We start from the raw sequence: 26,733 nt of genomic DNA, 5'->3' as shown, positions 1-26,733 counted from the left end.
CAGTAGATAGGGAAAGAATGAAGATTAATAAGAGGTGGGGAATGATTGAGTGGGAAAGTTGCTGAAGGAGATGAGAAGGATGAGATCAAGGGGCATAGGTAGAAGGGGTGGCCCAAGTAAGAAGGCCCACCTCTTCATCAGAGATTGGAACAAAGGAAGAGAGAATGGGAATTGCAAGGAGTTTTAAGATGCACAAGAATGACTTCATGACAAATGGCTTCTGTTTTTCATTGAGGTATAAATTAAGGTCTTCTGTCAAGGAGGATTGAGGAGGAGTTAGTGTGAGAGGTTTGAAAAAAAGTTTGGAATAGTTTCATATAAGTCAGCCAGTGAACATTTATTAAATGCCATCTCTCTACTAGGCACTGTGCTAAGCTCTGAGAATACAAAGAAAGTCAGAAATAGTCCTAGCTTTAAAGGAGCTAGCAAGCAGACCAAAGAGGGAGACAACATGCAAATAACTGTGTTATAAACAAATTATATACAGGACAAATTAGAAATAGTCGACAGAGGGAAGTCCGTAGAATTAAGAAAGCTTCTATAGAAGATGGGATTTTAACTCGGGCTTGAAAGAAACAAGCAAATCCAGGAGGAGAAAGAGAATTTCATTGAAAAATGACCTGGAGTCAGAATATGGAGTTTCTTGCTCAAAAATAGCAAGGAGACCAATATCACTGAATTGAAGAGTTCTTGGGAATGGGAGTTGTAAGGTATAAGAAGACTAGAAAGTTTGAGGGAGGGGCATGTTATTAAAAGCTTTGAACACCAGAAAGAGGATTTTTATATTTAATCCTGAGGGTGATGAGTAGCCAGGAGAATGTTTTGTTTTGGGGGGTTGGGGGAGGGGAGGCAGGTAACATGGTACCTTAGGAAGATCACTTTGACAGCTAAGTAGAAGATGGACTGAAGTGAGGAGAGACTTGAGGCAAAGCAGGTTCTTGCAGTAGTCCATAAGGTGATGAAGGTATGTACCAGGGTGGTAGCAGTGTCAGAGCAGAGAAGGGAGAATGTAAGAGAAACGTGAAGGTAGAATCGACATGCCTTGGCAACAGATTGGATATGGGAGCAGGGGGGAGGGGACTGGAAGTGAGTGTGATGAAGGAGAGTGAGAAGTTGTGAATGACACCTAGGTTTTGATCCTGAGTGATTAGGGGAATAGTGGTGCTCTCAAAAGAAATAGGGAAATTAGGAAGAGGAGAGGATTTTAGGGGAAAAGATAATGATTTCAATGTTGGATGAGTTGAGTTTAAGATGTCCAAGGGATATCCTGTTTGTAATGTCTTATAGGTATTTGGAGATACAAGTCTGAAGTTTCAGAAAGAGATCAGGGCTGGTTAATAGATCTGAGAATCATCAGCATAGAGTTGATAAGTGAAACCATGGGAGCTGATGAAATCACCCACTAAAGAGGGAGAAGAATAAAGGGCCTAGGACAGAACCCAAGGACCACACACAGTTAGTGTGGGCATGACTTGTGTGAAGATCCAGCAAAGGAGACTGAGAGAAGTGGTCAGACAGGTCTAGGACCAAGAGAACCAGGAGAGAAGAGAGTGTAGAGGAGAAAAGGGTGATTGATAGAGCTAAAGCTGTAAAGAGGTCAAGAAGAATGAGGATTGAGGAAAGGCCATTAAATTTGGTAATTATGGAGATTGCAGCTTTGGAGAGAGTAGTTTTGGTTGAATGATAGACTTATCAGGGAAGAGCAGCTGAGATTAGATGACATAAATTTATAGTGGACCCAGTCAATATACTGCTGCTTTTTGACATTCAGTGCTGTTCAACAGTACATGAATAAGAAAAGGTGGGTCGTCTAACTCTAACCCAGAGTTAGAATTTAGCAGGGCACGAATTGTGTTAAGACAAGGGGACAGGGGTCGTGAGGATAAAGGACAGTACATAGTTGCACTGGTTAACCTAAAGTTCAAGATTGAGAAGAGAGGAAATTGAAGCCAGGGCAGGAGTAGTGGCCTGGAGCACATAGTAAGGATAAAGGATTAGGAGTGAGCCCCAGAAAAAGGTGGGAGGATATGAAATTATGGTCAATCAAGGAATTCCAGAGTTCTCAGCTATGGAACTGGAATACTTACATATGACCATCTCTGTGTGTGAATGAATTTGGGCTTTTGTTCAATCTCACGGCCCTTGATTATCTTACCTTGATTTTTATCTACATAGTAGAATAAGGGAGTAACCAGTTAAAAGAGACTGCCTTGGACTACAGATTTTCCAAAGTAATACCCTTACTCTAGTCTCTTTATCTGTAATGGTGGCCTGGTGGTTAGAAAACTGATGACTGCATCTTGGCTACTCATAGAATTATGGTTAACCAGCTCAACAGAAATTTAAATCTATATTTTTTTTTAATCTGTTAACATTAATCAGAGAGCAGCATTATTCTCATTTGTGTTGGTACTGAGTATATTGTTGTCTACAGAAGTGTGTTTAAATCTCTTAAGTGTCTTAGTGTGTAGATCACTGGGCCTGGAATCAGGAAGACCTAAGTTCATGTCCAGCTTCAGATACTTCCTAGCTGTATGACCCTGGGCAGTTCATTTAAGTACTGTTTCCATTTTCCAACTTTAAAATGGAGATAATAGCATCTACCACATGAGGTTATTGTGACGATCAAATGTTATAATATTTGTAAAAGTGCTTAGAACAGTGATTGCTTTAAAAAAATGCTTTTTTGGTGTTGCTAAAACATAGCCATGTCCTAAGGTGTCTCCTTTAACATAGTTTTAGCATATCTTGATGTTGGCAGTAGAAGCCATTCACCTACTGAGCACAGTAAAAAAAAATAAAGGGCTTCTAGACTGAGTAGATGCTTCTTTTAAAATGGACTTTTATATTGCTTTTCTTCTATTGGGGTAATAGAATCCTTTAAACCTAATCTCTTCCTTTCTTCAGAGATAAATGTTGAAAATTGTTACTGTATTATCCTATAGGCAAATTGGCCTTATTGTGGAGCACTTCAAGAGCTTCTTAGCCAAGAACCACAATAGGAACAGTACTCAGCTTTAGAGTAGATTTAATCAGGAAATGAGTTATTTCAAAGAAGTTAATTTTCCATATCACTGAAACTTATTTTTAAGCACTAAAACTTTGTAAAATATAGTATATACTTCCCTACCTTAACATACACATTATTTAGATGAAATAGAGAAAACTTTATTACCAGATTTTTAGACACGTGAAACAGGGGGAAAACTGGAATATTGGTCCAAGACTAACAACAATTTAATGAGAATAAATGTAAGAGTGTAAGTTGAGGCTCACATAAATCCTGTCATCATAAATTTTTTTTAAAAAAGTTTGTTCTTATAGTGAATCAAAATCTGACCGCAGACACTTACTGGCTGTGTGATCCTGGAAAAATCACTTCACCTGTTTGCCTCCACTTCCTCATCTGTAAAACGAAATATATATCACACCTATCTCCCAGGATTGTTGGGAGAATCAAATGAGAAAATATTTATAAAGCGCTTAGCGCAGTGCCTGGCACATAGATGGTGCTTAATAAATGCTTGTTCCTTTTCGCTTCTTGTTAAAAAGGTCTTCTCCCTCTTCCATATGATACTTTACATATTATGAATAGTCAGATGAGCAGACTTTTTAGAATTGTGTTATTAGAAATTATGGATAGCCCCTCAAACACCCTGTCACTACCTGGTTCATCAACCTGTTCAACTCTTCATGACCCACAGTTTTATTTCATAGCAGCCACTCACAGGAATGGTCATATCTTAGATCCCACTAAAATAATAATTATTTTCATCATGCACTCGTACTATATCATAACAGAATTGGGCAAGGATTCATATTGTCTTTAGTCAATAGTAGTACCCTCAGCTACAAGTCTCACAGCAGTATACTGCTGACCAAAGTAGGACAATCATAAAAAAATAACTTAATCCATAGACCTTGATTAGCCAGAGTAAGATGAAAGTGAGGAAGCTACTACAATATGAAGAAGGAAAAATTGGAAGAACCTGAAGTCATTGAAACTTTTCACTTATTACAAACTCTAGATATTATACCTGATAACAAAATGAATGAAAAAAGCAGTGCTGATGTCCTGAATGATTTTGAAAATGCATACTTAGACTGCATTCTGAAAAGCCTTTTTGAGTTTGACAGAATAAATCCAACTAACAGACCAATTATACCAAGAGAAAGTAGTTCAAAAGCTGGTAACTACTATAACCATCATGAGTGAAACTTGTTCTCCTACAGTACTTAAGAGAAAATGTAAAAACATTTCTGGACCAAGGCATATAGTATAGGAAATGACCACTGCCATGCTGGGAACTAAAGGAAGAAAAGTAGAGCTATCAATGAATTTTTTTCTTAACTGAAGCAGTCAGGGTTAAGTGACTCACCCAGGGTCACACAGCTAGTAAGTGTCAAGTGTCTGAGGCTATATTTGAACTCAGGTCCTCCTGACTTTAAGGCCATAGCTCTATCCACTGCGCTGCCTAGCTACCCCTTTGTCAATGAATTTTCCCAAGGACTGGAGTCAGAGACAGCCATGGAAGAAATTGCATGAGAGAGCTGTCAAAAGTCTACAGAAAGGCATTAGAAGATTACTTCACTCTCCAGCTGACGTGTGCAGTAGAATGGCTTGCAAGCCTAATTAAAGGCAACAAAAAAGAAATATGTAGGAAGGAATACAGGGGGAAAAAAAACACATCAGAAATTCTAGACAACCCCTCCCCTGTAACGAGTATAAATTCAACATCAACTAGAAACTTTACTACCTTAGATTAATAGATAAAAAAATTTCAGGTAAGAGAGAACCTGAAAAAAAGGAGGATGTGAAGAAGTTGTGGTCTTCTAATATGGTAAAAAGAAGTCCATAATTTGTGAAAATACAAATTAGATCAAACAAAAATGTAATGCATGTCTACCGTTAATATAGCAAATGATAGAATAGTTAAATCTTAACTGGAGGTCACTCTTGCTCCTTTGCAAAACTGAAAACTGGTGGATCCATAATTACTGGCACGTTGCACATTGGCACATGAATTACTGGCAAAGCACCTCACCAGCTTCCTTTCAGACAGAAGTTTAGTCTCTTGATAGACATTCTCAGGGCATGTAACAAACAGGTCAGAAAACTACAGACATACTTTTGGGACCAGTAGATACCACCTAACCAAGCAGTAGTAAAGGTTATTAACAGGTGACAAAGAAACATACAACAAATGGAGTTATAAGTATTTGTGAAAATGGAAGAGTTTTTGATGGCAATTTAGAACCAGGTCATTGCCAATGGTTACAGAAGGGGTCCTCTTTAAGGAGTCCAGACAATGAACAATATAGATTTTGAAGGAAAAAAACACTGTAACTTATCACTATAGGCTATAAAAAGTTAATATCTAATAAATAACTAGTAAGATATAACCTGGTGGGTAGAATTAATACATCAGAAGTTTACTGCCTTTGGTGGAACGATAGTGGATAAATCTTCAAACTACAAATAAAGACCTGAGAATGCAAGCCTATAGAAAATAAGCTTGCATTATCTTAATATTTTTATTCTGCTGCAAGGAGCAGTTATTTCATCTGTCTATGTAATAGTCCATAGAACATTAAATATGAACGAATATCAGGATAGCAACTTCTCCCAGGAAGTCTTTTTGAAACCCATCAAAGTGATAAGAACCAAAGATAGAACTAATAATAATAGTAACTCACATATATATAGCGTTGCAAGGTTTGTGAAATGTTTTGTATACATTTTCTAATTTGAGACTCTCAACAACCTTATAAAGCAGGTGATATATTATCCCCATTTATAGATGAGAAAAACTGAAGCCCAGGCTCACAGAGCTATTAATTATTAGAGGAAGGATTTAAACCCAGGTTTGTCTGACTCCAGGTCCAGCACTTTATCCCCTACAAAGTACACCTCAACCATAATTATGCCAGGAGCTTGAACTTGAAATTTTTTTGCTCTCATAAGCTTCTGAGCTTCCATATCTCCCTCTTCCTCATTCCTCCTAAACCAGTTCATTATCCTCACCACTTTGTCCACACTCTCCTCTAATCTCTGTTCAGCACCTATGCTGTGACCTTACTATCTCATGGTTTACTACCTGTGGTTTGACTGGTTCAATGTAAGCTTAATATAGTAGTTTTTTTGGCTGCCATACTACACTGTTATCTTTTTGAGAATCAAATAAATTAACATATGGAAAGTGTGTTGTAAACCTTAAAGTATTATATTATTGCTAGCTATTAACCATTATTAGTAGCTTTCAGTCTGCTAAGAAAAGATCCTTAAGCCTTTTCAACATAAATCATTGTTTAGACATATCTAATAATAGTAACTATAACTAGCATTTATACAACATTTTAAGATTGCACAGTGTTTTGTATATGATCTTCACAGCAACCCTGTGGGGTAAGTTGCTCTTATCTCCGTTTTACAAAAGAGGAAACTGAGGCTGTGAGAAAGTGGTTTGCCCAGAGTCACAGAGAACTTAGTAAGTCTCTTGAGACAAGATTTGAACTTAGGTCTCATAATCGCATGGGTTCCTCTAAAACACTGCTTTTAAAAAGCCAGTCTCTCATACCCTTCTCCCTGTCTCTCACAAGTAAATTGCCAGATGAGTCTAGCTGTTCAGGTATAACTGATTTGTAATTCACACCAGGATGGCAGCTACTATTTGGTCAATTGCCCAGGTTCCTTAATCAATCACTAGATAATCAGCAGAGGGAGGCTGTAGTCAAATGAAAACAAGTCTGTCATCACTTCCCATGTCTTCTATTTTTTGTTTGCTAGGCCTGATCTGTTGCTTCTGGGTTGTGAAATGTTTATCATATTCACTTCAGCAAGATTATGTATCTACTATGCACGCAAAATATAGGTATGACATAGGAGGAATTTAAAATCTAATGAAGAGGACAGGAATGAAAATAACTGTGGTATGATTGGAAAACCCAGGCAAACTCCACGAGAAATTTCAAGAGATAGAGAACACATTCATTTCAGGGGGGAGGCACCTTCGGGGGAGGCCTTTTGGAAGGAGTGCTATGTGAGCTGAACCTTAAAGGTAGGGGCTTTTAACATAAGTGGGAGTGGAGGGGAGAATGACATGAATTAAGGCCCAGATAGAGGAAGGGGTAGAAGGAGTTTTGCTGTCATGTAGAAGATGAAATAAAACTGGTCAAGTAGAACAAAGATGTCAGACATGCAACCTGTGGGCCACATGCAGTCGACAACACTCCTAAGTGAGGCCTAAACCAGATTAAGATGTAATTGGGAAATATTTAACACAATAAAAATACAATAAAACTTAGATGATATTAGTATGTGGTTTTCTGTGTCAATACAGAGCTCACAGGGATCCTTACATATAGATTAATGGTCCCCATTTCTATTTGAGTTTGACACCACTGGGCTAGAGCCATGATGGATGGTCTTGTAAGCCAAGAGATAAAACTTTTTCTTTAAGCATTGGGGAGTTGCTACTGTGTGTGTGTGTGTGTCTGTCTGTCTGTCTGTCTGTCTGTGTCTGTGTCTGGGTGTGTCTGTGTGTATTTTCTAAGGGCAATGACATGAATTTAACCTTAACATTAAGGACATTAATTAGTAGCATAGGGGATAAATTGACAAAGGGTGGAACTGGAGGCAACCATGCTAGTCAGGAGGATGCTTCAGTACTCCAAGTGAAAAGGCCTAAACAAGAATGGTACCATTCGAAATGAAAGAGAGAGACTCGGTATGAAAATTACTGAGGCATTGAAATGATAGGGCTTGCCAACTGATTAGATCTGTGGGATGAGGGAGGAGTCAAAGATGGCTCCACAGTTTTGAAGCTGGAAGGATGGTGATATTATCTATAGAAATAGATAAGCTTGGAGGAGGGGAAGATGAGATAGATTATCTTGCAGACAACTGGAAACCTAGGACCTCAACTCTGGGGAGACTGTGGGGGGCAGAGATAGAATTCAGTAGTATGTGCAGAGATGATAGCTGAACCATGAGAAAATAGCACCATGCGATGAAAGTATAAAGAGAGAAGAAAAGAGCCATGAACACAACTTCAGAGGATACCTACATTTAATTAGAATTAGTTAAGTATGAAACAGGAAAGAGAAACAGAGTTCGTGGATAGGAGGAGATACTAAGGAGCAACGTCACAGAAACCAGTAAAAGAACATCATAGCAAAGGAAAGAGTTGGTCATCCATTATATCAGAGGGTGCAGAGAAACAAATGTGGTAATAATGAAGAAAGTCACAACATGTTCACTTATGACATGGGTTGTCTTGTTAATTTGTGGTATCATGTGTAATAGTTTTATCTCCCTGCTATAGTAAAGCTCCTTGAGGGCAGATGCCCACTAGAGTGCTAAGTACCTGAGTAAATGTTTGTTCATTGACTAACAGCTGCAGATATGAAAATCCGCACCTTTGGTTTTGAAATGTATGCATAATGTGCTAGAATGGACGGTGAACTTGAGAAAACTTCTCAAACTTAATGACAAAGCAGATCAATTTCTCTTCCTCAGGCCTGTGATGCAGAAAGCATCATGCTAAATTTGGCAGGACAGCTCATCATGATGCAGAGGGACCGATCTGGCCCTCAAATCCGGGAGAAGGACAATAGCCCTAACCAAAGGAAACTTGTGAGTAAAGTAGAGAGCTCTTCCTAAGGGTTGAAGAAGTGTGGTATATAGTAAAAACAAATAAAAAATCCCACTGTGTTTGGGATCAGAATATCTTGGTTCATAATGTGATTTGGACACTTATTAGCTATGTGATCTTAAGCAAGTTATTTAATTTGTATGGACCTCAGTTGTCTCCTCTCTAAAGGGAAGGGAGTTGGATGAGATGATCTCCATGATCATCCCTGGCCCCAGTATCTGTGACTCTAATGTTCCTTGAATTTGACTCTATTACCACCATTTCCTCTGCAATCTAAAGAGTCTGAGAAAATGAACAAAGTTATCCTCAGTCTTCCAGCTAAGACAGTGTGACAGTTTTTGATTGGTGGAAGATGGTGAGTTTATGTAATTGCTTAATCCACATCCTGAGCGTCCAAAGTATTGATGGTTCAGGCCATTTCTGACTAAAAATTACCCATTTTCAAGTGGAAAAGGATAAGTGGCTGAGGAAAGAAAACTGGTCAACAGATACAGCAGATGTCAGTTGAGAATCCTTTTAAGTGTCATTGAAAGTGGTTTTTCAAATATCCTTCCTACATGGTAAGTATTTTCAAATAGTGGAATTAATTTTCCAGTTTTCAGAATATTTGACACAGAAGCTTGAGACCGTTTTTGAGACTTGAACTGTGAAAGGATCCTCTATGTTCTTTAGTATATCTGCCTTACATTCCATAGGAAGTTGCTGTGTTGAACTTTAAACAAGAGAATGCTAGTTATTTATTAGTGGCAAAAAGTGAAAGATACCGTCCCCTCGATTTACTTTTTTTTTAAATATTTCAATAAAAGCTGATGTTTTACATCTCTCATTCTCCAGCTGCCATTCTGTCCTCCTGTTGTACTAGCCCAATCTGTTGAAAATGTCTGGACAACCTGTCGAGCCAATAAACAAAAACGCCATCTTCTGGAGGCGCTCTGGCTGAGCTGCGGTGGGGCAGGAATGAAAGTATGGCTTCCTCTTTTTCCTCGAGATCATCGAAAACCACATTCCTTCCTGTCCCGACGAATCATGCTGCCTTTCCACATCAACATTTATCCCCTGGCTGTCCTGTTTGAAGATGCATTGGTCCTTGGTGCTGTCAATGACACTTTGCTCTATGACTGTTTGTATACCCGTGGCAATGCTAAGGAACAGTTAGAGGTACTTTTTCCTTTCTGTGTTGTGGAGAGGACCTCTCAGATCTACCTCCATCACATTCTGCGCCAGCTTTTGGTCAGGAACCTTGGTGAACAAGCCTTGCTTTTGGCCCAGTCTTGTGCCACGTTACCTTACTTCCCTCACGTGCTGGAACTGATGCTCCACGAAGTGTTGGAAGAAGAAGCTACCTCACGGGAGCCCATTCCCGACCCTTTGCTTCCCACTGTAGCGAAGTTCATCACGGAGTTCCCCCTCTTCCTGCAGACAGTTGTTCATTGTGCCAGGAAGACTGAGTATGCCCTGTGGAATTACCTTTTTGCAGCCGTTGGGAACCCTAAGGATTTGTTTGAGGAATGTTTGATGGCACAGGATTTGGATACAGCTGCCTCATACCTAATTATCTTACAGGTAACAGTAGTTTCTGAAGTCATTGCAGGAATCAGCAAGCACAAAGTTTGGGCACTCTGTGTTTAATACAGTCAGTATAGTCTGTCTGTTACATTTACAACTGTGCCTTTCCTGAAAAGAACCCCACTGTCGCTTGAAGATATGAACAGTATATTCAAGTGCTGTAAAGCAGCCTGCTGAGTTTTTCAACCCTTTATACAGCACTAGTGCAGCAAATACCATTTTGCATTTTGCAAATGGTGGACATAGCTGAGCTTCCCCCAGTTGTGTTCTTTCAAACTAAAATTGTCTAATAGAAGAGAGGTTAGAATAGGTGACCTTTCAAGTCCTTTACAACTCAAAATTCTATAATTCTAAGATAATTTTATCTTCTGAACTGATGAGAGGTACACAATATATACTTGGCTACCTGTAATAAACAAGGCCCTGTGGTAGACCTAGGAGATAAACCATGGAATTGCAAACCTATGATTTTAGTTAAATATAATAACAGTGAAAACATTCCTGGTAAATGCTTATGTTGGTTGACAGGTTATACCTCTATCTGCATAATGTGAATGCTCCAGCCATCCTTCTTAATCGTGGTCCCAGTTCTGAAAACTAACAAAATAAAATCACGGTTCTATTCCATTATTACTAGCTGGAGTATCTCAGTGACCCAAACAATTTTAAATTAAAATAAAGATGAACTTCTAATTTTCCAAAGTAAAATCTTGGAGTCTATGGGACACTAAGTTAAGAATGTCAAAGCGGGAGGGGAAGAGCCTGGGGAAACTGGTAGTTCACCTTCCAGAAAACCACTAGCTCAATTCCAATATCCAACTACAAGCAACTTGAATAATATGCATGATTAAAACTGAAGTTACAGGCATGCTAGCCCCAGACTTGTCCTCCAATGAAAAGAATCATGGTGGAGTGGAGTGGATAGAAAGCTGTCATTGGAGTTAGGAAGGTGACGATTCTAGCCTGCCTTTGCCACATAATGGTTGTGTGAGCCAGGGCAAGGGATTTCACCTCTCAGTTCCCCACTCTCTTAGACTGTGAGCTGCCAAAATGGTTCTAATCTACATTTGGAGAACTCTAAGGTCCTCACCAGGACCTCCCTGTACCCACACTATAGGAGGTACAGGCCCAGTGTTGAGGGGGGTGGGGGAATTAATAATAGCTGTTTTGCATAACAAAGAATTTTCTACATAGTGAGGTAGATAAGGTATTATGATCCTTGTTTTAGAGATGAAAGAAACTGAAGTGTTTTTAAAAGACTAGTCAGCTTTCCTCAGTCAGAGGCCCAGTGAATGAGAAGCCTCAGGTCTTCCAGCAACAAGGCCCAGGAATGATCTGTCCACTTCATCACCAGGTCCTTTATAATGACCCTTTTTAGGATGATCCTCCCCATCATTTCATTCCCCTTTCCCCCTAAAAAATGATAGGGCTTTTTATATTACTGAAAAAGTTAAATTCTGTTTGACAAAAAATTCCATTTACAAGTTATACCTTGAAACCTATTCTCCAGATATCGTCTGTCTTGAGGAGAAAAATGTGCTCTTGAAGATATGGTTAGTGGTGAAATTTCACATCATTTGACTAATGCTGCAAGATGCAGGCCCCAAAGAGAATGCTAACCTTTCTAACTGCTGGTGTAGCCAGAGAAGGGTAGCCTAAAAACAGAAAGAGAATTAATTACCTTATTTTAAATAAAAATTTAATAAAAATAAAAGCATGGTGTAGTGAAAAAACACTGACTTGGAATCTTAGGAACTGAGCATAGATCTGACTGGTTGCTTGCTTTGTCACTTAACTGCTCTGGGCCTCAGTTGCATCATGTATAAACTGAAAGGGTTGGTGTAGAATAGTAGTTCTCAGACTTTTTGGTTCCAGGACTCCCCTTTACAGTTATGAACATTGAGGAACCCCCAAAAGAACTTTTATGTGGGGCTATATCTATCAATATCTGCTCTATTAGAAATTAAAAGTCTTAGTATTTTCTGAAAATAGTCTTGACCACTGCCCTTTTAGTGTCAGGGACCCCTTGGGATTGCCTCCAGACCACACTTTAAAAACTGGTAGACTAGAAGATCTTGATGATTCCTAGCTAGTTATCCTGAATTAGCTACCTTATGATAAATTTGTAATTTATTTCCAGTTCTTCAGCCACTTATCAGAAACTGGGTTGTTGGTTCTTTCTTTAGTAGACTTTGAAACCTTAATTAGCATTTATTAAGCAGTTACTATGTGCCAGGTGGTATGCTCAATGCTGGGGATACAGTGAAAGACTGAAACAGTCTCTGCCCTCAAGGAACCCACATTCTGATGGGGGGAAACTACATGTAAATAACTGTGTATGTACAAGATGTATAGTGTAAATGGGAGGTCATCTCAGAAGGAAGGAAGCAACTGAGGGGACCAAGAAAGGCCCCCCGCAGAAGGTGGGATTTGAACCAAGTCTTGAAGGGAGCTAAGGAGACTAAGAAATGGAGGTGAGAGGGGATCTCATTCCAGTCCTAGAACATGCCCAGGCATGGAAGCACAGGGACAGATGAAGCGTCGTGTGCAAGGAACAAAGCAAGACCATTGTAAAATGCATCCAGGGGAGTAAAGTGGAAAAAGACAGGCAAGACAGGAAGGTTTAGTAAAGGTTTTAAGTGCCAGAGCACTTTATTTGAACCTGGAGGTAGTAGGGAGCCAGTATAATTTGAGTAGGTGGATGGCAGTCAAACAGGTGCTTTAGAAAAATTACTTTGGCACCTGAGTGGAGGGTGAATTGGAGTGAAGAGAGAGACTGAAGGAAGGGAGATCATTTAGAAGGCAATTGCAATAGACCAACTGAGAGGTGATGGGGTGATAGTTATGTGAGTGGAGAACAGACGTATGCTAGAAATGTAAAGGTAGAAACAAGATTTGGCAACAGATTGAATAGGTGAATCGACATGGAGGAGTCTAAAATGATTGAAATTAAATTTGTCCTCTTGGCACCCTGCAGGAAGAATGTGACCAAAGTCAGGCAGTAAGCCTGTGTATGTACAATATGTACAATAATTAGGGATGTATGCATGTAAACCAATAGATGGATTCACTCTACTTCTGTGTACCAGTTATTTCATAAAAATCATAGAAGGTTACTAGAAGATTACCTTATGCTAGTGGAGTAATTCCCTCACCTTCCCATGGAATTAAGAAGTTTTTACTATTTGTATACCTGAATTTTAATTCCACTAATCAACCAGTCCTCTAGAACTGCTCATTCTAGAAACCCATGGAAAAAATAAACCGGTCATACTATTTGCTCTTCCAGTGGTGCATATGGCAACCCATCCTTGACTTCCTGAGACCCTTGTACTCCCATAAATCTTCTATAGTGGATCTACCTGGCACTCTGGAAGTTTTGCTCTGGGGCTTTTAATATTCTCTTGGAACCAGTTTAGCATTCAGGCTCTTCCTTATCCTTAGCTCATGCTCTTAGTACATGCTCAACCTGCCTCCTTTTCTGATCTTCGATTCTCTAATGATCACTTCTGCTGTGTGTGTCATCATTTATAATTTGCTATAACCTACTTAGACCCGTGGTGGAGTTCCATTGCCCTTTTTTTGTCATCATTATGACTGGTAATAGGAAACTAATTTTCAGAGGGCAGTGGTAGCTGAGTGACCCTGTTTTGTTCTTTATTTTTGGCCATCATTGTTGTGTCTAGAATATGGAAGTCCCAGCGGTGAGCAGGCAACATGCCACTCTTCTCTTCAACACTGCTTTGGAACAAGGAAAGTGGGACCTCTGTCGACACATGATTCGATTTCTTAAAGCCATTGGCTCTGGAGAATCTGAGACACCTCCACCAACACCTACTACTCAGGTTTGGAATAAAGATGGTACCATTTCAGGTCACCCTTCAGCACTTGTCTTTTGTCCATTGGCATTGCACCTTACAAGCCCCCTTTTCTTTTTCTTGTGGACATTTCCCTTTAGGAACCCAGTTCAGGTGGTGGATTTGAGTTCTTCAGGAACCGAAGCATCAGTTTGTCACAGTCAGCTGAAACCTTGCCTGCTAGCAAGTTGAATTTGCAGAAAACCCTCAGTATGCCTTCTGGTCCTTCTGGGAAAAGGTAAGATGAAGGGAGGAAAGTCAACAGAAGTAAAGAAGCAGAAAGGAAAAGAAGGAAACAAAGCATTGATCAAGTGCCTATTTTGTGTCAGACTCTATGCTAGGCACTTCACAGATACTATTTGATCTACACAAGAAGCTTGTGAGGGAGCTGCTGTTACGATCCCCATTTTATAGTCAAGGAAACCGAGGCAGAAAGAAGTTAAGTGACTTGCCCAAGGTCTCACAACTAGTAAATATCTGAGACTAGATTTAAACACAGGTCTTCATGATTCCAGGCCCAGCTCCCTATCCACTGCGACTCCTCAGAATATTCCAATATTTGTATTACCCAGTAATCCTGTGCAGTTGCTGTCATATGTGGTAGGTAGGTAATTTTAAGGATTTGAATAACTGAGTATCATCTGAGGAAATGTTTTGATTCATTTTAATTTCCCTCTTCCAGACCCACCCCAAAATAATACACAATTAGAATTCCTTTCTCTTTCCCCATTTTCCTCCTCACCTAATATTTTTGCCCCTTAGCGCTCATGACTGGTCCTCTTTGCTGAAGAATGAGAATAACAGGTGAGGAAATTGAGAGAAGAAAGAGAAAAGAGTGCTAGTGATGGCAATTATTTTTCTTTGGACAGAGATAAAATGGATAGTTAAAATAATCTCCATACTTTTTCTCAGCTAGTAGTTTCACATTCTCCCCCCCCCCAAAAGCTTCTTTATACCTTTTACCTTGACTGCTCTTGGGTGGAGTCATCAGGAGGAGGATGAAACCATCACCTCCCTCTTCCTGCCCCAAAGACCAGCCACAGAATAGAGAAGCAGAGAGTCAGACAGCATCCAGAAGTGCTAGGACATCCCTTCTACTACTCTGTGAAATCCACCTTGCATTTTCTATACTGTGTAATATCTTGATCATCTTTTTTTTTTCTTTAATCTTGTCAAAACACTTTCAAGTCCTACTTCTTCCTACCTCCCTTCTACGTAGCATCTCACTAAATACCTTTATACTTAGGAAACACTCAGCATTTTGGATTTGTTTTTTTTCTAAATAGTAAGAAAGGTATAGTGAAAAGAGAGCTGAACTCAGGTCAGAAGACCTGAGTTTGAATTCCAGGTTTGCCACTAAACTGTGGGATCCTGGACAGGTCAGGTTTATTTAGGTAACTTCTAAGGTTCCTTCCAGCTTTCAAGTAACTCTGTATGTGTATAATGCTTGGCGCATAATAGGAAAAATTAATGAACACATTTATCAAATCAAGTACTAGTTTTATAGTCTCAATGTTAAATCTTTGGCTGTGTTTGCCATATTTTGACACCCCCCCGCCCCAGTACAGTCATGTCCATTGTCATCTTCTCTTTTTCACCTGTAAGGGATCTATGAACTTTGTTTTGGCATTTATTCTGAACTTAAAGCACATGGTTAGTAATGCTAACTTCAAACACCAGATGGCATCAGTGGCCAAAGTGTCATTCAGCCTCAATATTTTGTATTTATAAACAGTGTGTGCAGTCGGGAAAGAGTACCTAGCAAAATCAATACCTTGGACCAGGTGTGTGGTATGTGCTGATAACCCCAGCTGCCAGGGAAGCACAGGCTGACAGACCTCTCGGGCTCAGAAGTTCTTGAGCCATAGTGAGCTCCCCCTCCCCCATGGTAGGGAGCTGCCAGGCTGCCAGAGGAAGAGATAACTTGGGCCCAGAATGGAAAGGAGAAGTCAAAACCCCCATGGCAGTCAGTGGGATGAGACCCGGGAGCAGCACATTGGCAACCTGGCTGAGATGGAAAGATCCAGCTTTTCGACAGAGAGGAGAGATTCATTACCTCTTTGACTAGTTCTGATGCTGAGCCATCAAGGAAATCATTGACCCTTGTGTCTTATCTTCAGACTCCAGCTTGTCTGGATGCTCTCTGTCCATTGCTCATTTCTCTGGGTGTGCTAATAGCATTTTATCTCTGGTACAAACATTCTGTGGAATTGTGCCATGCTTTTCTTGTCTATCCATTCTCAGGTGGAGCAAGGACAGTGACTCTGCTGAAAACATGTACATTGACATGATGCTCTGGAGACACGCTCGGCGCCTCTTGGAAGAAGTTCGGCTGAAAGACCTCGGCTGCTTTGCTGCCCAGTTAGGCTTTGAACTGATTGGCTGGCTGTGTAAGGAGCGCACCAGAGCTGCTCGAGTGGAAGATTTTGTAATTGCTCTGAAGAGACTTCACAGGGATTTCCTTTGGCCATTCCCAGTCATCCCCATTTCTTCCATCAGTTCACCATTCAAGAACGGAAAATACCGAATAGGTAACAGTCTGTGGTTTCTTGTACTACCATAAACGGGGCTGCTGGTGGATGTCTGGGAAAATTTGTTCATTCTAAGTCCTTGACCAGACTCTTAGAAGGGTAATAATACTTTTAGGCCTCTTGTATACACATCATCTAGGGCAGCCATGACATCCCCAGAATATGTCTGACGTAGAAGCCATGACTAAGCACCAGTTTCCTGCATAACCTCCCTCCTTCACACAGTCTACTCTGTACCACATCAGTTAAGAATAGAGATGGTTGACTGTACTTGGCAAACAGGTTTGCACCTCTGACATGCAGTGCCCTGTGCTGGGTGTTAGGGGTTGCCCTTGAGGAGCAAGGTCTGTAGTCTGGTTAGAGGTGTAAGATATACACAGCTGTATGTAACATAATATTGAAATGTCCATGAGAGGGCTAAAATATTGGGAGAATTTTGAGGAGGGATTAATTTACATTAGGGGGTAGCAATATTATAACTTTTAAACTATATAAGATTTCTTATTCAGAAGAATTATCCTATGGTAACAGTGATTGGGGCAGCCAGCTTTGTAATTTAATAAATTTGTGTCGACTAATGAAGAAACAAAGGACTAAAGTTTGGGGTTTGTTTTTTTTTATTTCAGCTATTTTTCATAAAGTCTCTGTTTCTAATTCCCCTTGATGAGAATGTAATCTATATCCCTTCCAAATGTTATTAAGGAAAGCTTCTTATGATATCCATATTGTATTATCTCAAAAATCATTGTCATCATTTATTCCAGAGGCTCCAGTATATGACCAGAAAAAAAGTTGTTCCTTATGTAAAATAACTATGGCCAGTTCTCTCTTAACAGTAATGAACCATTCTGCAGACCTTCTTCCCCTCTGTGTGGCCCTACCCCTTCTGTGCCCTGCCAGAAAGTTGAATTTGCATCATATGAATTTACATGAAGTAGGAACTATCTGTAGTCTTTTGTTTACTTTCATCGATGACATTATGTGTTCTGATATTTTGGCCACATATTCATTGTTAATATTCCCTAGTGTTGCCTTAATATAATTAACTGTTTCAGTTATGAGGCATTGGGTTGTTACTGGGGGAAGATAGGGCATCTGGGGGTCAATATACACCTTTTATACTGACCTTACATATATATTCACATAAAAATTTGCTGTGAGCTTTCAGTATTTTGAGGGTTTTCAACCCTCAAACAACTTTTGTGTGTGATGCATTGTGAGGTACTGGGATGAAATTGAAAGAGAATAGTGTTATTGTGTAACACAATCTAAGGATTTGTTCTGGAAGAAAGCAGTGTGAGCCCTACTTTTTTGTTTGTTTCTACCCAGGAGGGGGAGAACAATTATTAAAGTCTCAGTCAGCTGACCCTTTTTTAAACCTTGAAACGGATACTGGAGTGCCTAGTGTCCCAAGAAGTCAGAGTTGGCTTGGCAGCATTGGTTCCACCCACCAGGAAATAGATACAGCCTCATCCCATGGACCACAAACACAAGATGCCTTCCTGTCACCTTTATTAAATAAAGGTACATTCCATTACCATTTTACATCAAATCTTTCTCTGGGAAAAAGCAGTTAGAGTATGTAACTCTTTTTGCCTTCATTGGCAGAGGATGAAAAAGATTTTGAGGAATCAATGAAAATAGGTTTATAATTTGAATTTTTGATAGGAATGATTTACCTATGAGCTTCTTAAAACGTATTTAAGTTGCATTTCCAAATGAGCAGTCTTTATCAGACAAATTCATTAACCTCGACTCTTCTTTCTAGTATTTCCAACAGAAAATGCTGTTATACAGCCCTAAAAATGGGCATGGAAAACATTAAAGAGAAAACTAGAAATCATAGTTATACCATAAGTTGGAAATCTAAGTATTAATAATACATACCAGACTCTTCACATTGCTATTTTTGTCAGTTATTTGTATCATACAAAGGTAAGTGAATTCTAGCCTAAAGCAATCTCAAAATAATTTATACAGACATATATACTTAACAAGATATATGTTTAGAAAAGCTTAACTAGCTGTAAAAGGTATATAATTATACTTGCACTACCTACTTTTACAGTTTGTGTAGAAAGTAAGTCTTAAAAGTCCTATAGAAACATGAATTATTCCTTTTTTTTGCCCTGCTTTTAATCTATTAGTGTTTGAGAATATTAATCTTCCATTAAGTGATTTAATGTCAGCCTCAAAATCCTTGAGGTATCATTTTAGTGGGGCCAATTGATAACTATTGTAAATTCCTTATTAGGGGATGAATGCAGTATTGGTTCAGCCACAGACCTAACTGAAACCAGCTCTATGGTGGATGGTGACTGGATGATGGTGGATGAAAATTTCTCTACTCTAAGCTTAACACAATCAGAGCTAGAACACATCTCTATGGAGTTGGCCAGTAAAGGGCCACATAAATCCCAGGTCCAGCTCCGGTGAGTCTCATTGTCCTATTTGAGAGCAAAGAAAAATTTTAATCATACTGGTGACGACAGATGACATGAATAGTTTTACTCTGATGTCATTTGTTTTTCACTGTTTGCATACCCTCCCTGCTTTAACACACTGATTATTTTAATTTTGTGCAGGTATTTGCTGCATATCTTCATGGAGGCAGGATGTCTGGACTGGTGCGTTGTTATAGGCCTTATTCTTCGAGAACCTTCTATAATTAATCAGGTGTTTGGTCTGACACAATCTTCAGAAGTAGATGGAGAGATGTTACAGAACATAAAAACTGGGCTACATGCTGTAGACAGATGGGCTTCTACAGATTGGTAAGCGACAACTTCTATTGAGCTTTCCTGTCTGTGAAATCTCTTGCACAGTTCTGTATTTTTATTGTAAAAGCTAAAAAACAGTTTTATTTTCTGGTTTTTCTCAGTTAAAATAGCTTCACCGTGATCTTACATGGGAAATCTTCATACTACAGAAAATTACAGATTACTAACTTCTGGGGAATGTTATATAAAACTGAGACTGACCCAAGTTCTTGTTAATGTGTTTTTTGGTTTGTTTTTCAATGGAGAACCTCAAAAGAGCTGTAATTGTATTCCACAGAAAGGGACTGAAATTAAGAACTTCCATTTTAAAATGGGGGGAAAAAGTACTCCAACACAGATTTCATAGCAATTGCATGTTCAGAATTTTGGTCAACATTACCACTAGCAGTTTTTACAGGGTGTACAGAACTGGGGCTATAAGAATAAGATAAGAACCACTACTTTTTAAAAGTGTTTTTATTTTGTTAAACATTTACCAATCATATGTGAAAAAAATTTCACCATTCACTTTTTTTTAAATTTTTGAGTTCTAACTTCTCTCCCTCCCTTCTGCCCCTTCCCCTTGAGAAGACAACTTGATATGGATTATACATCTGAAGTCATGCAAAACATATTTCCATATCAGCCATGTTGCAAAAGAAAACAGACAAAAAAGGAGAAAAATATAAAAAAAGTTTAAAAAGTATGCTTTGGTCTGCACTCAGAGTTCATCAGTACTATCTCTGGAAGTGTATAGCATTTTTCATGTGTCCTTTGGAACTGTCTTAGATCATTGTGTTGAGAATAGCTAAGTCTTTCACGGTGTGGATCATCCTTAGAATATTGTTAGTGTGTACAATGTTCTCCCGGTTCTGCTTGCTTCGCTTTGCATCAGTTCACGTAAGTCTTTCCAGGTTTTTCTGAACTCCTCCTCCTCTCCCCCCACCTTGGCATTTCTTTCACATTCATTTCCACAACTTGTTCAGCCATTCACCAGTTGATGGGCATCTCAATTTCCAATTCTTTCCCACCACAAAAAGAGCTCCTTTAAATATTTTTGGACAGAGAAGTCCTATTCCTTGTTCTTTTTGTGATACAAACTTGGTAATAGCATTAGAGGGTCAAAAGGTATGTAGTTTTATCGCCCTTTGTGCATAGTTCCAAACTGTTCTCCAGAGTGGTTAGAACGGTTCACAACTTCACCAGCAGTGCATTATTGTACCTATTTTTCACATCCCTTCTAGCATTTATCATTTTCCTTTTCTGTAATGTTAGCCAGATCTGATAGGTATGAAGTAGCACCTCAGAGTTGTTTTAATTTCATTTTTCTAATCAGTAGTGAGAGTATATTTTCATGTAACTATTGCTAGCTTTGATTTCTTCTGAAAACTGCCTGCGCATATCCTTTGATCAACTAGAACCACTACTTATTAATAAAATTAACATCAGTTCAGCATTTTCTAAAAGTCTATTAGAATGTTCAAGTCGCTATCCTAGAAATATAGTGATAGGCAAGAGGCATTTCTCTGAAGAAGCTTACATCTAATGTAGGGAAGGAAGCACAAGCACAGAGTGTGGTGTGTGGGTGTGTTTAATACATAGGTGTGTGTTTTGTGTCCTAAATTTTAATACTGTGGTCCAAAAGACACACATATAAAACCAAACCCTCCTTTAAAGGGAACAAGAAGTTGTATTTAGGAGCCTCAGAACATGGCACTATATTATATACATACTTGTGGGTTTGCTCATTGAATTCCCTTTTCTCCCTTTAGCCCTGGATACAAGCCATTTTTAAATGTCATTAAGCCACAACTCCAGAGACTAAGCGATATCACAGAAGAGCAGATCCAGCCTGAAGCCTTTCAGCCAACAAACAAGGTTCCTGAACAGGCTGCCAGCCCCAGAGCTGAGGAGAGCAGAAATTCTGCTTGCTACAGCAGCAGCCCTCCAGGTGAGGCTGCCAACAGCAGTGCTGCAAGCTGGACTGAAGGCCCCATGGCTGGATCCCAGGAAGAAGAACCTTTTCAGGATGGGACCTATGACTGTACAATCTCCTAACAGAAGTGGTCTTCTGTCACCATGGGCAGTATTAACAGAGTGCAACTGAGTGCACTGTGAACAAGTCAGATGATTTAAAGGGGAGAGATCTGTTCAAACTACTTTTTAACTCAAAAGAAATTTGTTTGAATCCATGAACAATGTGACTTCAAATAAATGTTCTTTCATTAAAAAAATGTTTTTTAAGCTGCAAAGTAATAAAGATTATTGTACAGATGTACATGAGAATATCTGGTTTTATTTTTAAGAGTTTAGAACTGTTAATAAACCATAGGGATGGTTCTCCAACAGCCTAAGCTTGTTCTCTCTGTTCTTGCAGCAGGTGGTTGTTTCCAAAACCACTCAGTGTCCTCCGTTACATCAGCTGTCTGTGAATTTGGCTACCTAATACACTTTGTGTAGGACCATACTCAAGTGAATTATGTGCCAGAGCTCATGAAGACCCCACAAATGGCTTGAAACTAGTATATTCAACCCAAGAACTGGAACTAACTCAAGTTCCTTCTTAAAAGTTTTACACCTGTTTTGCCTAGTTGCAGGCTGACAAGTTGGGATCTAAAGGGTACTGATGAATTATGCTGTTGGATACCACAAAAATATTTTGTACTAAAAAAGTGTATCTTTCTCTTTGTGAATAGTCTTATTTGTAAATATTCTCAAAGGAGCTGCTTCTCTGCTTGAGGCTTTGTATCATAGTTTGTAAGGTTTTAATTACTCTGTACTCGTGATATGCAGAAAGGGCACTCTGCTTTGGATTAAACAGTCTCTCTCTAATGGACATGGCAATACGAGAGCCTGGAAACCTTGATCATGAAGACAGACAATGAGGAAAGGCTTTATGCAAATTTGTTGGGGCTCTTATTTATTGCTTTTGTAAATGGATTAAAAATGGATTTTCTTTTTGTAAATATACTTGCTAATCCTGTATCATAGCTACTAAGCATCAGTAATGTAAACAATGCTTGCTTCACTGTCACTTTACAAGCATTTTATAATGTATTTCTGGATAAAGAAACAATTTTTCTTTTCATACAATACTATGGAAACATGTCTACATAATCCTTAGTTGCTTTATGGTACTTTCATCCCAGCCTACTATATTTACCACAATGTATGTAATACTAAATATCTTACAACAGTATTAATTTAGGTAGCTTGTTTGTACTGTGCAATTTGAACAAAGGAATGCAACATTATTTTATAAAAAAAACAAAAACATTTATTTTTGTAATGACAATGTATCTGATTGATGTGGACCAAATTCCTACCACCCAGTAATACACTCTTCTTGTAGTGTGGTATAAGCATACATTTTACTCTCAGAAAAATACAGCTATCCTGTTTTTGCTTGCTTTTAGAGCAAATGCAAACTAGCAAGGTTGGGTTTTCTTGTAGTTTTCTCTTAAGGGGAAAACTTAAGACCATTTAGGATACTTTTAGACCAAGTCATCAAATGTATTTGAAATTATTTTAGAGTTTGGTAATTTGCTGTTGCTTTACTTTTTATATCACAAGTGCAATAATATCAAATAATAAAATTCCTGGCTGGGTGGAATTTAAGTGATTATTGGTACTTAGGTCCTGTGGTGCTAGTTTTGAGTTTCAAATACCTTTCATATTTTGCTCTACCCTCATAAGCAGGCAGAATCTTGCATGTATGAGTGACAAAGTAAGTATTTAAAACACTGAGAAAATTCTTCAGTTTTGCTACAAAGGGCAATTTACTGTTTGGGATGAAGAGCTGGGCATCACAACACATCCTTGAAAGCAATTACAATCCTTATTCCATGAAATGATCTTTCCCAATGCCCTGGGAAAAGATGAGCTTAATAGTTTATAGAATTTTTAAGCTCATATAGTCTTTTGGAATGTGCAATAATAATTTAAGTCCCACATCTCTACATAGTAAAAGATGCAAATTTATTTCTGATGAATTACAATTAGGAGGCCTTGAAGAAAAGATTCTGCGAAGTTTACAGGTTTATTTTCTCCAGTAATAAATTTGTTATATATACTTTAATAAAAAAAAATTCAAATTATCCTTTTGACTGACTTATTGTACAGAAAACAGATCCACTGTTTAAGCCACATCTTAAATATAAATATACATGTAATTTGTCTACTCCTAAGGTGACTACTACACAACAATGTACGAAGGCAAGAAAATATTTGGGATAGATTCAATCTTTATTACAATTCTTTAATATGTATTTTCTAATTGGTGTACATAAGAGCAAAAATAAAACCATTCTAGGAACCTGACCTTATCTGACAATTGATAACAGAAATTATACTCTCTATTCCTCTACTACATGTGTTTCTAGAAGTAACTAATAAGCAAATGTATTCTGATGATCCCCTGCCTGCTGGATCTGGAGTCAGGAAAATCTGGATTCAAATCCTTCCTACGACATGCTGTCTTGACGTCAACCTTGGGCAAGTTACTTAAGTCTTGGTTTCTTCCAAGAAACCATCACTGCCAGGTATTTAGTGTGTTCCCTCAGGATGTCTAAATTAGACCTGAGCAAACAAGACTAAAAAGCAAAATCATTCTAATAGTTTGCACACTAAGCTTAAATTCAAGAATGCAGCAGAAAATGCAGCTAAATGAAAAACATACCTATCTAAGCACTTCTAAAGAATGGAAAGACTTTTGAAGGGAGGAATCAAAAAGGTCTACACCATGATGATGATTGACACACATGATGCATGTACTACTTACTGCAAATGTGCCCCTCAGAGCTACTCAGGACTAAAACAAGTATTAATGCAACAGGCTACAGTGACCTCCCTGAGCTTGAAAAATGATCAAATTTAAAGATTTTTTTTTTCTGGAGCAGGAATAGTATTTGCTAACAATACTCAATAAAATCATGCAAATTTTTAATTATACAACTGTGACAGCTAAATGCTAAGGCCCTTAATACCATCCTATACCTCTGGCCTTCTCACCAGTTTTCTACTTAATATGCAGAATATTTCAATGCACAAGAAAACCCTACCCAGATTGGGAGTGGGGAAGAGGGTCATAAACTTTTTCAACAAATGTAAAGAGTATTATTATAGCATATCTCCAGCTAAGTCTCTTACCCATAAGTAAATCCTAGAAAATCTAATAGGTTGGTCTAAAGCCCCTTCCAGTTCTAAATGTATTGAAATTGGAACAGGGCACATTTAGCCAAATAAAAAAAATTTAGGAATGATAGTGGTTAGTCTTCAAATACTTGAAGAGATGTCATGTAAAAGAGGAATATTTGTTCTGACTGAAGACCTATGAATAAAAGTTAGAAAAACAAAAGCAAAATAAGGAAAAATTCCTAACTTAAAAGATATTGAGTTCCCAGATACTGATTGATCGCTTTTGGGATAAGATTATTCCTGAGTTCCCTTCCACCAACTCAAATTCTTATTAAGAATTTACTTGAGGGGCAGCTACGTGGCGCAGTGGATAGAGCATCGGTCTTGGAGTCAGGAGGACCTGAGTTCAAATCCGGCCTCAGACACAAAACACTTACTAGCTGTGTGACTCTGGGCAAGTCACTTAACCCCAGTTGCCTTGCCAAAAAAAAAAATGTACTTCAGATATTACTATTAAGATTTATTTGAGATATTTAATCAAAAGATGATATAGGAGAAATAATGACCATTATGCTGACAAGTCCTCAGCTGGGGGTTACATGAACACTCTTCCTAACTGATCCACTGACCTCATCTCTTCAAATATATAGCTGTCCAAATAATCTTCCTGATAATTGTGTCTGACCATGACATCAGAATACCTAGCATGGCATTTAAGGCTTTTCACAACAGTTCTGGTGTATCTTCCCAACCTTATTTCATGTTATTCTTTTTTTTTGCACACCATGTTCCAGCTCAACCAGACTACTCTTCCTCTTATTCAGTACTTTGCCATTCCATGTACTCATGAGTCATCTCCAATAGCAGAAACTTGGTCCTTACCTTTCCCTATAGAAGTTCCTCAAGGCCCAGGTTGGAGCAAATGGGTAGAATGTCAGGTGCCAACTACATGCCAAACTGAATGCTACCTCTTCAATGAAACCTTCCCTATAGTGAAGACACTGAAATTAAGAGTTAAAAGACCTGGGTACAATTCCCAAACTGCCACCCCCTACCTACCTGCATGACCTTGACCCCTGGGGCTGTCTTATAAAATGGATTGTTGGATGGATTCAACAAGGTAGTCTCTAAGGTCTGCTCTATAGCTATCATTATAAAATATAAACAGAAATGAATACTCCTTGCTTCAAATTTTTCTAGGGTACTTTTGAAATTTATATTCCTAATATACTCCACCTTATAACCTACCAAATCTATTGTAGTATTTATTTGCATCCCATCTCATGGTGGTGGTATGAGGATCAAATGAGACAGGTAAAGCACTTGGCAAACCTTAAAGTGATAATGCTATTATTGCATATCAAGCACCACATTATATAAACTGTAGGCACTTAAAAAACACCGTACCACACACTGTTTTTAAATCTTACCCTCATTCTTATTTTCTCTTAGAGAATATGATCAAATATAGCCCAACCATTATCTGAACCTACACAATTCCTATGGAGAGGGTACAGAAATTTCTAGTGAGCACAAAGACTTTTATGATATTTTTTTTCCCGAGGGGTCCTCACCCTACTGAGCTCAAAATCATTTTGGTTGCAGACATGTGATTATTTTGAAATCAGTCAGTCTTTTTAGGTTGGTAGCCAGCTCATAGTCAGTTACATGTTACAAACATATAAGATCAACAAAACACAGCTTTCACTGTTCTTTATGTGGTTTCAAAATCTTAAAGGCTAAAAGCATGAAATCAGCCATGAATAATTTAATCTTTTTCAGAACACCCACTTGACACAAATACATTTTGCATTGTGTGGAAACAAAAACCAGGTATTGAGTTTTTTATGTAACTTTTTAAAGTCAGACTTGGAGGGAAAACTGTTACAGATGGCACCCTATTTTGTCCTCAGTAAAGCACAAGGAAATAGTAAAAATGACTACTCAAAATACCAACCTAGCAGCCTTTCCAAAGATTTAACAAATCATGCCCCCCAAAATACAGATGAAGCCAAGTAATATGTGTGTGTATGCATTTGTGCTTTGCTGTTGCTCAAGGTGGAGATGCATAATTAATAAAGGCCCTTAATTGCTTCAACTTTTAGTGACAGATTGAGGTTGAAAGTCACATAAACTAAGGAAAAACCTGCAGGGAGAGTTTCTAGACTTAAGAGTGGATGGTAGAAGGTAAGACGATGAGAGAGAAAAGGAATAAAACATGGTTAACTAA

At 38.5% G+C, this 26,733-nt stretch overlaps 1 protein-coding gene across 3 annotated transcripts in view; it reads left to right on the top strand.

Annotated features, from left to right (window-relative positions):
* Positions 1 to 22,333, top strand: part of RIC1 (RIC1 homolog, RAB6A GEF complex partner 1) — a 146,751-nt gene extending 124,418 nt beyond the window's left edge. For all 3 annotated transcript variants that reach the window (XM_027862781.1, XM_027862780.1, XM_027862779.1), the window contains 9 exons: positions 8,519 to 8,635; positions 9,489 to 10,217; positions 13,907 to 14,065; positions 14,179 to 14,315; positions 16,322 to 16,608; positions 17,938 to 18,132; positions 18,863 to 19,040; positions 19,194 to 19,382; positions 21,140 to 22,333. In XM_027862781.1, the coding sequence (XP_027718582.1) occupies positions 8,519 to 8,635; positions 9,489 to 10,217; positions 13,907 to 14,065; positions 14,179 to 14,315; positions 16,322 to 16,608; positions 17,938 to 18,132; positions 18,863 to 19,040; positions 19,194 to 19,382; positions 21,140 to 21,425 (2,277 nt within the window). In that variant the 3' untranslated portion in view covers positions 21,426 to 22,333. The remainder of the gene's footprint in view (positions 1 to 8,518; positions 8,636 to 9,488; positions 10,218 to 13,906; positions 14,066 to 14,178; positions 14,316 to 16,321; positions 16,609 to 17,937; positions 18,133 to 18,862; positions 19,041 to 19,193; positions 19,383 to 21,139) is intronic.
* The last annotated feature ends 4,400 nt before the right edge of the window (positions 22,334 to 26,733 follow it).

This window comes from Vombatus ursinus, unplaced genomic scaffold (genome assembly GCF_900497805.2).
Source record: "Vombatus ursinus unplaced genomic scaffold, bare-nosed wombat genome assembly UNPS02014770.1, whole genome shotgun sequence".
In the NCBI taxonomy this organism is placed as follows: Eukaryota; Metazoa; Chordata; class Mammalia; order Diprotodontia; family Vombatidae; genus Vombatus; species Vombatus ursinus.
The sequence above is the reverse complement of the archived record's forward strand: the minus strand, read 5'-3'. Positions and strand labels throughout refer to the sequence as shown.